The sequence below is a fragment of the Morus notabilis genome, unplaced genomic scaffold, assembly GCF_000414095.1.
Source record: "Morus notabilis unplaced genomic scaffold, ASM41409v2 Scaffold757, whole genome shotgun sequence".
NCBI lineage: Eukaryota > Viridiplantae > Streptophyta > Magnoliopsida > Rosales > Moraceae > Morus > Morus notabilis.
In genome coordinates, this window is record NW_010363107.1 from 144,335 (window position 1) to 160,526 (window position 16,192).

At 35.3% G+C, this 16,192-nt stretch overlaps 2 protein-coding genes across 2 annotated transcripts; both read left to right on the plus strand.

The window, feature by feature from the left end:
- The first annotated feature begins 9,840 nt into the window (after positions 1-9,840).
- LOC21412391 (major allergen Pru av 1) lies at positions 9,841-10,915 on the plus strand. The gene is made up of 2 exons (XM_024169219.1): positions 9,841-10,088; positions 10,419-10,915. Exons 1-2 carry the CDS (start codon positions 9,905-9,907, stop codon positions 10,706-10,708), a joined length of 474 nt encoding a protein of 157 aa, XP_024024987.1. The 5' UTR covers positions 9,841-9,904; the 3' UTR covers positions 10,709-10,915.
- Positions 10,916-14,607: 3,692 nt separating this feature from the next.
- Positions 14,608-15,625, plus strand: LOC112092636 (major allergen Pru av 1-like). The gene is made up of 2 exons (XM_024169218.1): positions 14,608-14,851; positions 15,182-15,625. The coding sequence occupies exons 1-2, from the start codon at positions 14,668-14,670 to the stop codon at positions 15,469-15,471; spliced, it is 474 nt and encodes a 157-aa protein (XP_024024986.1). The 5' UTR covers positions 14,608-14,667; the 3' UTR covers positions 15,472-15,625.
- The last annotated feature ends 567 nt before the right edge of the window (positions 15,626-16,192 follow it).

Here is a 16,192-nt window from a genome sequence, read left to right on the forward strand (position 1 = left end):
AACTTTATTCCCTCGATTGTGGATCATAAGATTTAGACTATCATCTTTAGATTCTTGTCTTCCGCATGTTCTTCACATTACATGCATGACCTAAAGATTTAGAATGACAGTCTCAGACTTTCAGTTTGCTTATCATACATTCAACTATTATGAATATAAAGAGGACAATACATAGATATATGAAATAAACAAATCTTTATTAATAGTCAAAATGTCTCAAAGAATATTGTTACATTTATTCCGAAGGGCATAAACGCTAACATCTCGGTCATATGTGGCCAGGTAAACCGCAGTAATGACATGTGGGAACAAACTTTCTATGTCGATAGGATGAGCTAGTAATCTTCTTACTGGAGGAAGTCAGAGGCTTAGGGGCAACTGTCTTCTTCACAAACACTGTTTTGGACGTTGAGCTCTCACCAGTATAGCCAAGGCAATGTCGATCACCACTCGCTTGTCCAATAGAGAAAATGTGATCCAATTTTGTGGTGCCGGAATTCTTCATCTTCAACGACTTTTTAGTGTGCTCCAATTCGGCTCTTGTCTCTTGTAGCTTTTTCTCTTTTTCAACAGCCTGAAATTCATAGTTCATGGCAGTCGTCTTAAGCACATCATTCTCTTTGATAAGCTCATCGACTCGCTCCCGCAAACCGACTTATTCATTTTAACCACGAAAACCTATTTATTGAACATGGTTTCATATGCCTTCTGGATTGTCTCCTTAGTATCGTCAGAATCTGAAAAATCTCTGATTTCTTCTGATTTTTTTGAGTGTGTTACAGATGATGTTCCAACATGTTTTGTGACACGATTTGCAACACTGTTGTTAGGATCATCTTGATATACATTTAAAATAATGTAATTATTCACATGGTCTTTATCTTCATGACTGCCATCATAATCCTCATCACTCCATGTGATATTGAAAAATTACAATTCTCAAAATATGTAGCGGTGAAAACTTTCACCCCTGTACAAGAAATGAATGTGTTAGTGAGGAGACTTATAGCGGGCAAAAATTTCCTCGCTAGAGATACATATAACGGCCCTCTTTTCACTAGTGGGTCCACTTTATACACTTTACAAAGGATCTAATACAAATAATGTAGCAGATACGTTAAAATTCGCCGCTAAAGCTCGACATAACCAAAAAAAAAAAAGTATGGCGCAATACTTTAAGCACCAATATTAGCTTTTGGAAAGAGTCAAAAGTGGCGCTATTTCATACAAAATAAGTTTTTTTTTTCTAAAATATAAATTTAAAATTTTTTACTTAAACATATGGACTCTTTCTCTTCTCACACGTCTCTCTCTCTGCCCTCTTTCTTTCTGACTCTTCTAGTTTCTTTAATTTGTCTCTCTCTCTTCTCTCTCCCTCTGTCCGTCCAAAAACTCCCTGACCTTATACTCCCTCTAAACCCTCTCCCACACTTTAGTTCATGTGTGTGTTCATGGGTTTTGCATATTTTATTTTATTCATTGCAAATTTGTGTGCAATCAACTTTCTTAATTTTTTGTGTTGCTTGCTTATTTTGCAGATCTTGATTTTTGCCTATTTGGGTTTGTTTGGAAATGGTGCTATTGATGTAGAAAAAATTGGGGAGATTAGTTTCCCTGATATGGAAAATTTTAGGTAAGTTTCAATCTTAATGAAGGATTTTTTTTTGTTTTGTTTTGTTGTAAACACAATATTTTGTTTTTAGTTCTGCTATCTGAAAAAATTAGAGGAAAATTTGGGTGAGTTTTTGTCTACTGACACCTCTGTTCTTGGCTGATTGTTTCTTTTTTTTTTTATTCCTTTGAGAGTTGTGTGTTAGTTCTTTTTGTTTGTAAAGTATGAGCTTGCTTCGGTAAACTGATTTCGTTGTGGGTCAAAATGCATCTGCTTGGAATTTCATCATCTTGGGTAATTGCTTTGGTTGTAAAAATGTCGAATTGCGTTCATCCATATCTTATGACATCTATTGAATCTGAGCTTATCTCGAGAGAGGAAGAGAAGCAAATAATGGGATGAAAATTGTGTGTTGTATTAGCTAAAAATATTTGTACAGAGACTACTTCCTTTTATATATCTAGGAAGTAAAACAATTGCAAAATAATATTACAACAGAAAGTCTAATAACTTAACAAGAACTATTACAAAACCGTTCCAGCTCAGCATAACTTGACTATCCTAAAACTCTCCCTCAAGATGGACTGGAAATGTCCTTGACAACCATCTTGGACAAAAGTGAGAAGAAAGAGGCAGCTGGTAAGGCTTTGGTAAAGAGATCTGTTAGCTGATGCTGTGTCCGAATGGGCATAAGTTTGACAAACCCGATAGTAACTTGATCACGAACAAAGTGACAATCAATCTCGATGTGTTTAGTGCGTTCATGAAACGTAGGGTTAGAAGCAATATGAATTGCAGCCTAGTTGTCACAGAAGAGAAGAGCAGGGGATGAGTGAGCAATGAAGAAATATGTGAGTAATTGCTTTAACCACACTAACTCGCTTGTAGTGGCAGCCAAAGCTCGGTACTCAGCCTCAGCTGATGAACGAGAAATGGTTGGTTGCTTCTTTGTCTTCCAGGAGACTAAAGATTCCCCTAAGAACACACAAAATCCAGTGGTTGACTTGCGAGAGTCCGGGCAAGAACCCTAATCAGCATCAGAAAAGGCTTTAAGTTGCATAGGAGATGAAGAGGAAAAGAATAACTCCTGACCTGGATGAGCCTTTAGATAACGCAGGAGGTGATGAATAGCTTGTAAATGAGGAGACCGAGGTTGGGAAACAAACTGGCTCAAGCGGTGAACAACATAGGTGATGCCGGGCCTGGAGAGTGTGAGATAAAATAGGCGACCTATGAGCCGACGATACTGAGAAATATCAGACAAAAGTTCTCCATCTGTAGCCGAGAGCTTTACATGAGGATCCATAGGGACCGAAGTAGGCTTGGATGCCAGAAATCCAGTATCTTCAAGTAACTGTAAAGTGTATTGTCTCTGCGAAAGCACTATGCCTTTAGTTGAACGAGCAATTTCAAGGCCTAGGAAATACTTTAAATTTCCTAAGTCCTTGAGCTTGAATTGACTATGAAGGAAAAGTTTGAGAGAGTTGATAACTTCCATGGATGGCCCTGTGAGTATAATGTCATCCACATAAACCAATAAAGTCACGAAAGAAGATCCAGATCCTTTTGTAAACAAGGAATAGTCAGACTTTGATTGAACAAAACCAAAGTGTAGAAGTGCTGCAGAAAACTTAGAGAACCACTGGCGTGAAGCCTGTTTAAGTCCATAAGTAAATTTGTATAATTTGCAGACAAGCTTCTTATCCTGCTCAAGAATCTCCCCCTTACTACGATATCCAAGTGGAAGATCCATGTAAACCTCCTCAAATAAATCCCCATTAAGGAATGCATTGTTGACATCTAATTGAACCATATGCCAGGAAGAACTTGTAGCTAGGGCCAATAAGACTTTAACAGTCACCAATTTAGCTAGCGGAGAAAACGTGTCCAGGAAATCCACACCCTTTTGTTGTGTATACCCCTTGGCAACCAATTTGGCCTTGTGACGTTCAATGGAACCATTGGATTTGTACTTGATCTTATAGATCCATTTACAACCGATGGTCTGTTTCCCTGGAGGTAGGGGAGCGATAGACCATGTCTTGTTAGCTTCCATGGCTCCTAAGTCAGCTCGCATAGCTTCTCTCTAGTGAGGATATTTAACTGCTTGATGGTAAAATTGTGGCTCAAAGTAGGATGCCACGGTCAAGGCAAAAGTTTGGTAAGAGGGTGAAAGAGAGTTATAAGCAACATATTTGGATAAAGGATACTCATGATGAGAATGAGAGATGTTAGATGAATTGGTGAGTAAGTTGCAGTGATAATCACGGAGATAAGATGGAGGTTTAACAACTCGTGAGGATCGTCTAGGAGAAATCATGATTGGAGCTTGAGCGGATGGAAGTTGGGCTGGTGGATGGGAGGTTAAAGGTGATAGAGAAGAGGGATGCTCAAGAATTGGCTTTGGAATAACCAAATCAGGGAATGGATCAATATGAGGTTCCAAAGAAGTCAATTGATGAAATGGAAAAACATCTTCATGAAAAATGACATTTCTTGAGACAAATACCTGTTTAGACTGAATATCAAGTAGTTTGTATCCTTTAATGCCTGTTGGATATCCAATAAACACACATGGCCTAACTCTAGGTTGAAACTTAGTGCAATGAGCCTTTAAAGTAGATGCAAAAACCAAGCAGCCAAAAACTCTAAATAAGGAGTAATCAACCTGAGACTTGTACAAGGCTTCATAAGGGGTCCTGTTTTGAAGCAACAGGGAAGGTGTCCGATTGATTAAGTAGGTGGCAGAGAGAACACATTCAGTCCAGTAAGTGAGTGGAATACGAGACTGAAAATACAGGGTTCGAGCAACATTGAGTAGGTGTTGATGCTTCCTTTCTACTATAGAATTCTGTTGAGGAGTATCTATGCAGGAAAACTGATGCAAAACACCTTGTTTAGAAAAAAAATTAGCAAAGACTAATTCCTTAGCATTATCAGACCAGAACTTCTTTATTTTCTTATCAAACTGAGTTTCAATCATGTGGAAAAATATGGAAATTACATGAGCCACATCAAATTTCTGTTTGAGTAGAAAACCCAAGTGAATCTGGTACAATCATCAACTAAAGTAAGAAAAAATTAATGCCCTGAATGAGCAGTTACATGATATGGCCCCCAAATGTCACAGTGAATCAAATCAAAAGGCAACATAGACATGTTGTTATTTGAAACAAAAGATAAACGTCTTTGTTTAGCTAAAGGACATATGTAACATGGATCTGAATGGTACAGCTTGAAACAGTTCAGCTGGTCTTTAAGAAACTCCAACCTTTTATGAGATAGGTGGCCAAGCCTATTATGCCATACATGGGCTGAAACTGAATTGACTGAAAAAGAATTGATTGAAGTTGAATTGGATGATAGTGGTGATCTGGACTGCAAGGTGGTCGAATCAAGAATGTAAAGATCTACCATCCTTTTACCCCTGCCAATCATCGTCTGACTGTTGGCATCCTGGACCACGAAATGACCAGGAAAGAAAATGACTATAAGCTGAGAACTAGAAGTAAGGGCACTGACTGAAAGCAAATTAAACTTGAATTAGGGAACATATAAGACATCCCTGAGAATTAGTCCTAAGTTGAACTTAATATCTCCACTGAAATGAACGCCAATGCTTATATGATTCGGCAAGGTGACAGTAGAATTGGCTATTGGCCTTAGAGTCACAAAGGCATGTATATCACATCAAATATGCCTAGAGGCATCAGAATCTACAATCCAGAATCTTGAAGAAAAAGGAATATGATTGAGAGAAAGTGATAAACAAGTACCTGCTAGATAAGATGAATTGGCAGAATCTGGTTGATCTGTAAGAGTGACAAAATTAGCTAAGTGGCTCGAGAGCAAAGCCATCAGCTACTGGCACTGGTTACTGTTGAGATGGTTCAGAAAATCTCCAACGTTTCTAGTGGCCTTGCTGGTTGTATCTGCTGTCCCAAGGTGTGTTGCAGCCTGGTTGGCAGATGCTTGAGTAGGTTTCTGACATTGTTTGAAGTCTGGAGGGTAGCTATAGATCTTATAACACTTCTCCACAGTATGACCATGGTAATTGCAATGGGTGCAAAATGGCATGTCTCTCTTTTGATACTTCTGAGCTCCATTTGTGGACCCTGAAAAATCCCGATTCCCTCCAAACAGCTTGTGGTTATCATTTTTAACAGCAAATGCCATATTATTGAAATTGTCAGTGTTGGAAGTAGTAGAAATCTTCCTTTGGTGCTCTTCTTGGGAAATCAAGGAGAAAACCTTGTTAATAACATGTAATGGATCCATCAGCAGAATTTGACCACGAACTTGGGAGAATGAATCATTCAATCCCATGAGGAAAGCCATGATGTACTCTGTTTGATAATAAGCATTGAGTTCTTTGACTCCACCACAAGTGCATTTTCCACAAGAACATACAGGCCTAAAATTGCTTAATTCTTCCCATAGAGTTTTCAATTTCGTGAAGTAAACACTAATAGAATTCTGCTCTTGATAGTGATTTGTTAAATCACGTTGTAATTGAAAAATCTTCGGTCCATTACTTTGTTGGAACCGATCCTGGAGATCAATCCAGATCTCTCGAGCAGATGCAGAAATAATTATGCTTGCACAGATCTCTTTGGAAATTGAGTTCAAAATCCATGAGATTACAATGTTATTGTTTCTAATCCAGGAATTTAGAAGGACTAGGTCATTACCTTCTATTTCCGTAAATGAATCCAAGCTTGTTCTTGACGGACAACGCAATGATCATAGCTCTGCTCCAGGAGGCGTAGTTATCTCCGGTGAGTGGCTGTGAAACGAGGACTAGCCCAGGGCTATCAAAGTGATGTAAAAAATAGGGACTTGAAGGATCGTCAATGGCTGACTTTCCTGACCTAGAAGTTTCCGTGGAGGATCACCACGAGCAAGGGCGAATCGGAGAAGAAAATCACCACAAAAACAACGAATCGGAGGATGCAAGGGCGAATCGGAGAAGAAAATCACCACGAGGAACAACGAATCAGAGAATGAATAGCGAAGCTTTTTACTTCTGATACCATATTGAATCTAAGCTTATCTCGAAAGAGGAAGAGAAGAAAATAATGGGATGAAAATTGTGTGTTGTATTAGCTAAAAATGTTTGTACAGAGACTACTTCCTTTTATATATTTAGGAAGTAAAACAATTGCAAAATAATATTATAACAGAAAGTCTAATAACTTAACAAGAACTGTTACAAAATCGTTCCAGCTCAGCATAATTTGGCTATCCTAAAACATCTTTCTTTGGTTATAGATTTTTTAGTTGTAAATGTTATATGTGGTATTCTGGTTCTTCAACGTATTGTGTTGTGGGTATGTAGGAAAGGCACTAGTGTAGGAGAAGCAAAGAACAAGTCTAAAACAAATAGAGGCAGCAGATATTGAAGGCTAAGCAGAATAATATTGAAGAATGTTGAAGGCTTAAGTCTGGAAAAATGAAAAACAGAGCGGTTGGAATTTTTACAAATGTAAGGCCTCGTTCATTTCACCGATTCGAGTTTTTAGTTTTAGGTTTCTACAGTAAAAAGCTCTCAGAAAATGTCACATCTAACTCTATAGCGGTGAAAATTTTTGCTGCTACAAACTTTGTAAAAGTAATTAGAATAAATCTCATATAGCTGCGAGTTTCGCGCATATAGGCCAATAAATTCGCCACTGAGTATAGCGGCGAATTTCAAAATCGCCGCTATTAGCCAATAACTATACGAAGTTGTTGCGGCGAACCAGCGAAGTAATTTTTCTTCGCTATAGCTATTTACGGTGACCCCTACGCTAAAACCCTTTTTTTTTTTTAATAGTGATTCCTCATACTTAGTTCTTTGTCAAAGTAGATCTGCTGATGGTAAGACTTGGATCTCCAACTTATTGGATCTCATATAGCCAAAAAATAAAGAAAACAATTTACCAAATTGGTGATAGATAATGTTTTCTTTCCCCTTACAACTTATTGGTTTTATTTATCTATTTATTTACAATATTGTTTTTTGTTGACACTGTAACCCTTGACACAAACACGACCCATTTAATAATCGTGTCATAATAAAAATCTCCAAACACGACTCTTTTATTAATGGGTTGACACGAACACGAAACGACCAACCCGTTTATTAAATAGGCTAATAATGTGTCGGGTCAACCTGCAAACACGGTTACTACTTGTATACTGAAATTCAATTCTTAATGATAAAAAATATTAAAAAAAAATAAAAAAATTAACAATATAGCAAAATAGTAAACTAAATGAGAATGTCCATAAAAATGTGAGGAAACCCTAGGCCTTCCATATATATCACCTATTTTGTTTTCTAAAAAAAATATATTTATACATATCTAAATAAAACATGTATTAAATGTGTTAAAAATGTGTCGTGTTCGTGTCAACCTATTTATGACACGTTTATTAAACGGGTTATTTCGGATTAATTTCGTGTTGGAGGGTTCGTGTCGTGTTGACCCTTTATTTAATCTTGTATGGCGGGTTCTATCCTTTTTTTATCTAGACCTATTTAAAGAAAACCTAAACACTCTAATTTCATGCAGGTTTCGTATCGTGATATCGTGTCATAAACCAAATTATGAGCTCTAATAGTATTACACTTCTCTAGTGGCAGGTGTACTGTTGATTACTTGGTTTGGTGACGCTTTCTGACTTTATTGTCGTGTTCAACTTTTTCTGTCTTGATGTCGTTTTGTTTTGTTTTGTTTTTTTTGGTGTCGTTCAATTTTTTATGTGCTTTTTTCTTTTTGCAACTCATGTTGTTTTCATTTATTATTCTTGTTTTCCAATTTTGCCGTTTGCTATTTTGCTGCCCTTTCTCGCAATACCGGCAAAGAGCCAAATAACAAATGGAAGCACAGCAGAACTTGCTCCAAAGCAAGGAACAAACCCCAAACGGACCACATTCATCTAATCCATAAGAAATAATGGTCACATTACAAATATTATCCAAAATTTTCTGAAAAAAAAGAAAGAAAAATCAGAAAAGCGATTCCGTCAGCCATTTCCCATGCCGAAATATTTGAATTCTAGAAGGAAAACTTTTTATATTTAGAATTTATTCTAAAAAAAAAATGAAAAAACGTGACGTAGGATTTGTTGACCAATATTCTAGGCGTTCATATGAACGAAAGTGGAAATTATTTTCGTCAACATAAAACTTTTGACGGAGAAGTCTCTAATTGTTAATTTCTACCTGTCCTTTTCTGTTTTTGGGAAAGTATATATATGCATGACATAGCAGGTCTTACTTGGAAGAAAACATAATAATAACAACATTATTGTGTCCCGGCCTTTGCTGAAGTGGAAGATTAATTCCATAATCTGAAACTAATTACCAAACGATTAAGAACTTATATATCTTATACAAAGCCTCAAATTAATTGTATTACTTACATCAACAAGAAAAATTTATATTAATATTTTTTACAATAAGAAACTTTTAGGACAAGTAACAAGTTTGAAGATATGGGATATGTCAGGTATGCGAAGAACTGTGGGAACAAGATTTTGGAGACCAGAAAAAAAAAAACAATTTTAAAATGCTCTAGATAAATTCAGGGAGTGAAGACAGAAGTACTTACAATAAATATTGTCGATTTCTGACTGGCTGGCCTTTTTAGAAGTCAACCTTCAACAGTTGAAACTATAAAAGAAAAAATGCACACTTACGTTAACAGTTGAAATTATTTCGCGAGGACATCAATAAAAAAGACAACAAAATATTGTCTTGAAAAAATTATGGCTTCATTCCTCATCTTTAGTTCATTGTCAAAGTAGATCTGCTCATGGTAAGACTTGGATCTGCACTCGGCGAAAAAGTAAGGAAAAAATTTACCTATTGGTGAAAAAATGATTTCTTCCACCTATAACTTATTGGTTTTATTTATTTATTTATTTAAAATGTCGTTTTAATGTACAAGAACCTTTTTATACATTTGGGATTACGATAAGTTTGTGCACAAATCGTCACATCACCTAGAATCTAAGGACCAATCCTTTTTATTTATTTATTTAATTTCCCAATTGATAGAACATCAACTTAAGGGCGCCCCTTTTTTGACTAATTATAATTCCCTAACAGGACAAAACTAACATAGTTTTCTCACCAATGTATACGTCCAATAAACGGGGGATTCATCATGGAGGGCAACATGCAGCCTTTGCCTATAAATAGCTTCTCTATATTCACATCTCTTCAACACAAAAAACCTCAAAGTTCAAAACAACCCCTCCTTATATTTTCCTCTTTGATCCCATTCAAAACCTTCGATTATCATGGGTGTTTTCACTTTTGACGATGAGTTTACCTCTACCGTTGCTCCCGCTAGGTTGTTCAAGGCCTCCGTTCTTGATGCCGACAACCTTTTTCCAAAAATTGCTCCCCAAGCTGCTAAAAGTGCCGAGACGGTCGAAGGAAATGGAGGGCCCGGAACCATCAAGAAGATCACCTTTCCTGATGGTAAGTAAACTTTTTCTTTTAGTCTTGGTGAACCTGTGTATTTAAGATTTCTATGACATATTTTACATATATTCAATTGAAAGAGAAGAATAGCGTCTTTTTTCCTATGTTCATGATACTTACTAAACTAGAATGCAGTTTCAATTCCTAATATATAGCAATTAATGTATATTAGTACTTATATAAAAATAGGCTTTTTCCATTTCAAACTCTTTTCTTTTCTCATTACAACCGATAATTTGATACCCTCTTAATGTATTAATGTACATTAAAGATGGCACGTGCATATTTGGACTAAATTAAAATTTACAATTGAAATTTCATTTGCAGGCAAGTATGTGAAGCAGAGGCTTGATTCAATTGACCAAGACTACTTCAGCTATGGCCACAGCGTGATCGAAGGAGATGTTTTGTCTGCCGAGCTTGAGAAAATCTCTCACAAGACCAAGTTCGTTGCATCCCCAAATGGAGGAAGCATCATCAAGGTCACTACCAAGTTCCACACCGTCGGAGATGCCAAGGTCGATGAAGCAAAGGCTAAGGAAGGAAAAGATAAGGCCGCAGGTCTATTTAAGCTCGTCGAAGGCTACCTCCAAGCAAACCCCGATGCTTACAACTAAATATGTTGAACTATATGCTAGTTAAATTACTTTTTTTTTTCTCTTAAGCAAAAGGGTGTGGCTTTCATGTTGTTTTTTGAGTCCTAGACTTCCTAGGCTTGCCAATAAGAATGTGGAAATGGGATATTCCGCTTTGTATTGAATTGTTTCAGAAAATATTTTACCTTATTATGTATAAGACAAAGAAAATTTATCTATCACATTACTTTTGATCTAGCCGTGTGTTATCCCCATCTCGTTTAATTTTTTGAGTATAGTATCATACCAAACTCTCCTTTACAACATAAGTAAAATTTCTCTCCTATAATATCTGACCTTATCCTAAAGGCAAATGTCATCATGAACAGGTAAACAAACGAATAAATATAAAACTATCTAGCACTCCATGGAAGTTGTTCATAGAGTTATCATATAATTCAATTGTCTTCTAGATATCATACAATTACAATTTAAACATTTATGATATCCTCAGATACAGACAGACTAATTGGTGAACGTAGTTTCAGAAGTTTTTAGATTCCACTTAAGTATTGTTATTGGTAACTACTACTTTTGCAAAGTCAAGTATAACTTAGAATATAATGGTGCATTTAGCGAAGAAAAGTTTCCTAATAGCGTTAAAAATCCAAAATCAGATCCTCTATATTGCCTGGACAAGACGGACTCGTTCACCTTAAGATCCCTGAAAAATAATCCTAAAACCAGTTTAAAATCTTAGCTCGAATCCTCCTCCAGATGTTGTTTGAATCGAGAAGTACCCAAAAGTGTGGTTACATTTTCTCCTTGTCATGATTGTCCAAGAATGAAAAATCTCGTATTTCCAATTTCACAGATTTATGAAAATAAATTGAATGTTCATCACTATTAATTTCTTAATGCAGAGATTAGTTGTTAATATCATCTCATACCTTGCTGTCATGACAAGTAGTCACTGGTGGTCCCGTTCGTTTCGTTAGTTCGATTTACAACTTAAGTTTTCACTACAATATTTTCTCTCACAAAAATTTAATCTCAACCTTTTCATCTACAATATTTTCTCTCATATGAATGCACTTTTTAACTCAGAACAAGCAAAACGAACAGCTATGAAAGAAGATTGCAGCTAGTGTCCCTTTGCTGAAGAAGTAAAGGATTTAATTAAAACCATTACTCCAGTTGTTTTTGTTCACTTATTTTTGGCTTGTTTTATTCTTTATTGTTCATGTATTTGTGACTAACTGTCTCGTTTTGCATTAACCGTCCGTAACTTCTGGTGTCGCTAGGGTTGCAATTTGTTGCCATCTATTGAAATTCGTGTTTATATTTTGGTGTTGATTCCTAGAAGATTGTCGCTTCACATTCTCTATACTTAAATTCGTGTCATTTTTATATTTTGGTGTTTATAGTATTTTGGGTGGCAATTTATGTTACCGTGTCGGGTTCATGTCGTGTCATGTCACTCTGTTGACACTATAGCCATTGACACGAACACGACCCATTTAACAATCGTATCACAATAAAAAATCCAAACATGACTCTTTTATTACAGGATTGACACAAACACGACACGACCAACTCATTTATTAAATAGGTCAATAACTTGTCGTGTCAATCTGCAAACACGGTTACTACTTGTATACTGAAATTCAATTCTGAATGATAAAAAAATATTAAAAAAAATAAAAAAATCAACAATATAGCAAAATAGTAAACTAAATGAGAAATTCTATAAAAATGTGAGGAAACTCTATGGCCTTCCTTATATATCACTTATTTTTTCTTAAAAAAATATATTTATACACATCTAAATAAAACAGGTATTAAATGGGTTAAAAATGTGTTGCGTTCGTGGCAACTTACGTATGACATGTTTACTAAACGCGTTATTTCGGGATAATTTGGTGTTGGAGGGTTCGTGTTGTGCTAAGGCCTTTATTTAATCGTGTTTGACAGGTTCAACACTTTGTTTACCTATAACTATTTAAAGAAAACTCAAACCCTCTAATTTCATTCAGGTTTCATATCGTGTTATCCTATCGTAATCCAAATTATCAACCCAGCCCAACGAGTATTATACTTCTCTAGTGGCAGGTGTTGGTTACTTGGTTTGGTGACGCTTTCTGACTTTATTGTCGGGTTTCAACTTTTTTTTTTTTTATGTTGTTTTGTTTTTTTATTGGTGTCGTTCCGTTTTTTATGTCCTTTTCCCTGTTTGCAACTCATGTGGTTGTCATTTATTATTCTTGTTTTCCATTTTAGCCGTTTGCTATTTTGCTGCATTTTCTCGCAATACCGGCGAAGAGCCAAATTCCAATTGGAAGCACAGCAGAACTTGCTCCAAAACAAGGAACAAACCCCAAACGGACCACATTCCTCTAATCCATAAGAAATAATGGTCACATAACAAATATTATCCCTAATTTTCTGAAAAAAAGAAAGAAAAATAAAAAAAACGATTCCGTCAGCCATTTCCCATGGCGAAATCTTTGAATTCTAGAAGGAAAACTTTTCATATTAAGGATTTATTCTAAAAAAAAAAAAAGTGAGGTAGGATTTGTTGACCAATATTCTAGGCTTTAACTATTCATACGAACGAAAGTGTAAATTATTTTCGTCAACGTAGAATTTTTGATGGAGAAGTCTCTAATTGTTAATTTCTACCTGTCGTCTTCTGTTTTTGGGTAAGTACATATATGCATGAGATAGCAGGTCCAACTTGGAAGAAAACATAATAATAACAACATTATTGTGTCCCGGCCTTTGCTGAAGTGGAAGATTAATTTCTTAATCTGAAACAAATTTCCAAACGATTAAGAACTTATATATCTTAAACAAAGCCTCAAATTAATAGAATTACTTACATGAACAAGAAAATTTCATATTAATATTTTTTAGAATAAGAAAATTTTAGGACAAGTAACAAGTTTGAAGATATGTTCAAAAAAAAAAAATTATTGAAGATATGGGATATGTCAGGAATGCGAAGAACTGTGGGAATAAGATTTTGGAGACCAAAATATTTTTTTTTTCAAATGCTCTAGATAAATTCAAGGAGAGAAGACAGAAGTACTTACAATAAATATTGTTGATTTCTGACTGGCTGGCCTTTTTAGAAGTCAACCTTCAACACCTGAAATTATCAAAGAAAACATGCACACTTTGTTGGGAATCCCATTTCTGTAAGTTAACCGTTTTTATTAGGATTTACGTGAATTAAATTGAAATGAATTGTGATGATATTTCATCCACATATGAAAAAAATAACCAGTTATGAAACTCGTATTTGTATATATAGTACAAGAATTTTTTTGAACAGAAAGCTATTAAAAATTAATGTGGACTCAATATTACCCCTTATGTTCAGTACTGTGGCTTTCGTTTTTGATTTGTTGTTGTGTTGCAACAAATTATTTCTCGAGGACGTCAACAAAAAAGACAACAAAATATTTTCTTGAAAAAATTATGGCTTCAATCGTCATCTATTATTTATTTATTGTAATTGAAAAATTAATACTGAAACTAAATATTTGAAAAAAAATGTTTTCTTTCACCTACAACTCATTTGTTTTATTTATTTGTTTGTTTACATTGTTGTTTTCATGTACATGAACCTTTTTATACGTTTAGGATTACGATAAGTTTGGACACAAGTCGTCACATCATCTAGAACGTAAGGACAAATCCTTTTTATTTATTTATTTAATTTCCGAATTAATATAACATCAATTAAGGGCGCCCTTTTCTTGACTAAAATGCTATTGATTGAAAAATATAATTCCCTAACAGGAAAAAACTAATATAGTTTTCTCACCAATGTATACGTCCAATAAACGGGGGATTCATCATGGAGGGCAGCATGCAGCCTTTGCCTATAAATAGCTTCTCTATATTCACATCTCTTCAACACAAAACACCTCAAAGTTCAAAACAACCCTTCCTTATATTTTCCTCTTTGATCCCATTCAAAACCTTTGATTATCATGGGTGTTTTCACTTTTGACGATGAGTTCACCTCCACCGTGGCTCCCGCTAGGTTGTTCAAGGCCTCCGTCCTTGATGCCGACAACCTTTTTCCAAAAATTGCTCCTCAAGCTGCTAAAAGTGCTGAGACGGTCGAAGGAAATGGAGGGCCCGGAACCATCAAGAAGATCACCTTTCCTGATGGTAAGTAAACTTTTTCTTTTAATCTTCGTGATCCTATGTATTTAAGATTTTACGACATATTTTACATATCTTTAATTGAAAGAGAGGAATAGCGTCTTTTTTCCTATGTTCATGATACTTACTAAACTAGGAATGAAGTATCAATTCCTAATATATAGCAATTAATGTATATTAGTACTTAAATAAAAATAGGCTTTTTCCATTTCCAACTCTTTTCTTTTCTCATTACAACCGATAATTTGATACCCTCTTAATGTATAGATGCACATTAAAGATGGCACATGCATATTTGGACTAAATTAAAATTTACAAGTGAAATTTCATTTGCAGGCAAGTATGTGAAGCAGAAGCTTGATTCAATTGACCACAACAACTTTAGCTACAGCCATAGCTTGATTGAAGGAGATGTTTTGGGTGCGGAAGTTGAGAAAATCTCTCACGAGACCAAGTTCGTTGCAACCCCAAATGGAGGAAGCATCATTAAGGTCACTACCAAGTTCCACACCGTTGGAGATGCCCAGTTCGATGAAGCAAAGGCTAAGGAGGGAAAAGAAAAGGCCGCAGGTCTGTTTAAGCTCGTCGAAGGCTACCTCCAAGCAAACCCCGACGCTTACAACTAAATATGTTGAACTATATGCTTGTCAAATTTCTATTTTTTTTTTTTCTCCTAAGCAAAAGGGTGTGGCTTTCATGTTGTTTTTTTAGTCCTAGATTTCCTAGCTAGGCTTGCCAATAAGAGTGTGGAAATGGGATATTCCGCTGTGTATTGAATTGTTTCAGAAAATGTTTTTACCTTAATATGAATAAGACAATGAAAATTGTTTATCTATCTTGATCGATCCGTCTATTATCTCCATTTTGGTTAATTTTTGATGTCTCCTAAAGTTTCTAGCTAGTATGTATTGTATCAGCTCTTTATTTTTTTTATTTTTCTTTTAACAATGTGCTGTGTAACATATATTCGATATGTAATTTAATTTAATGCACTAATTTTTGAAGCTTTCGAAAAGACTCGACTTAAGAAAATTCAGACCAATGCCCAAAACTTGGAATCAAATAAATTTACCAGAGAAAGTGACCTGCAAACGAGAAAATTTTTTAATCTCAATCCTAATCAATGTACAAATTTCTTTAATATAAAAGCGGTGGCCATCAAGGAATCATTTTGAAGTATATTATTATTCAATGCCCGTACGTGTTATCATTGAAGCTATCACATTTTCCTATGAATAATATTATCCTCAATCGCGTTGTCAGTTATATGATTGTTACTAATTACAGCACATCGTCTCCTTTACAACATAAATAAAATTTCTCTCCTATAATATCTGACCTTATCCA

Coding starts and splice junctions, on each gene's coding strand:
- LOC21412391 (XM_024169219.1), top strand. CDS start 9,905: ATGGGTGTTTTCACTTTTGACGATGAGTTTACCTCTACCGTTGCTCCC. Junction 10,089..10,418: donor GAAGATCACCTTTCCTGATG/GTAAGTAAACTT, acceptor TTTCATTTGCAG/GCAAGTATGTGAAGCAGAGG.
- LOC112092636 (XM_024169218.1), top strand. CDS start 14,668: ATGGGTGTTTTCACTTTTGACGATGAGTTCACCTCCACCGTGGCTCCC. Junction 14,852..15,181: donor GAAGATCACCTTTCCTGATG/GTAAGTAAACTT, acceptor TTTCATTTGCAG/GCAAGTATGTGAAGCAGAAG.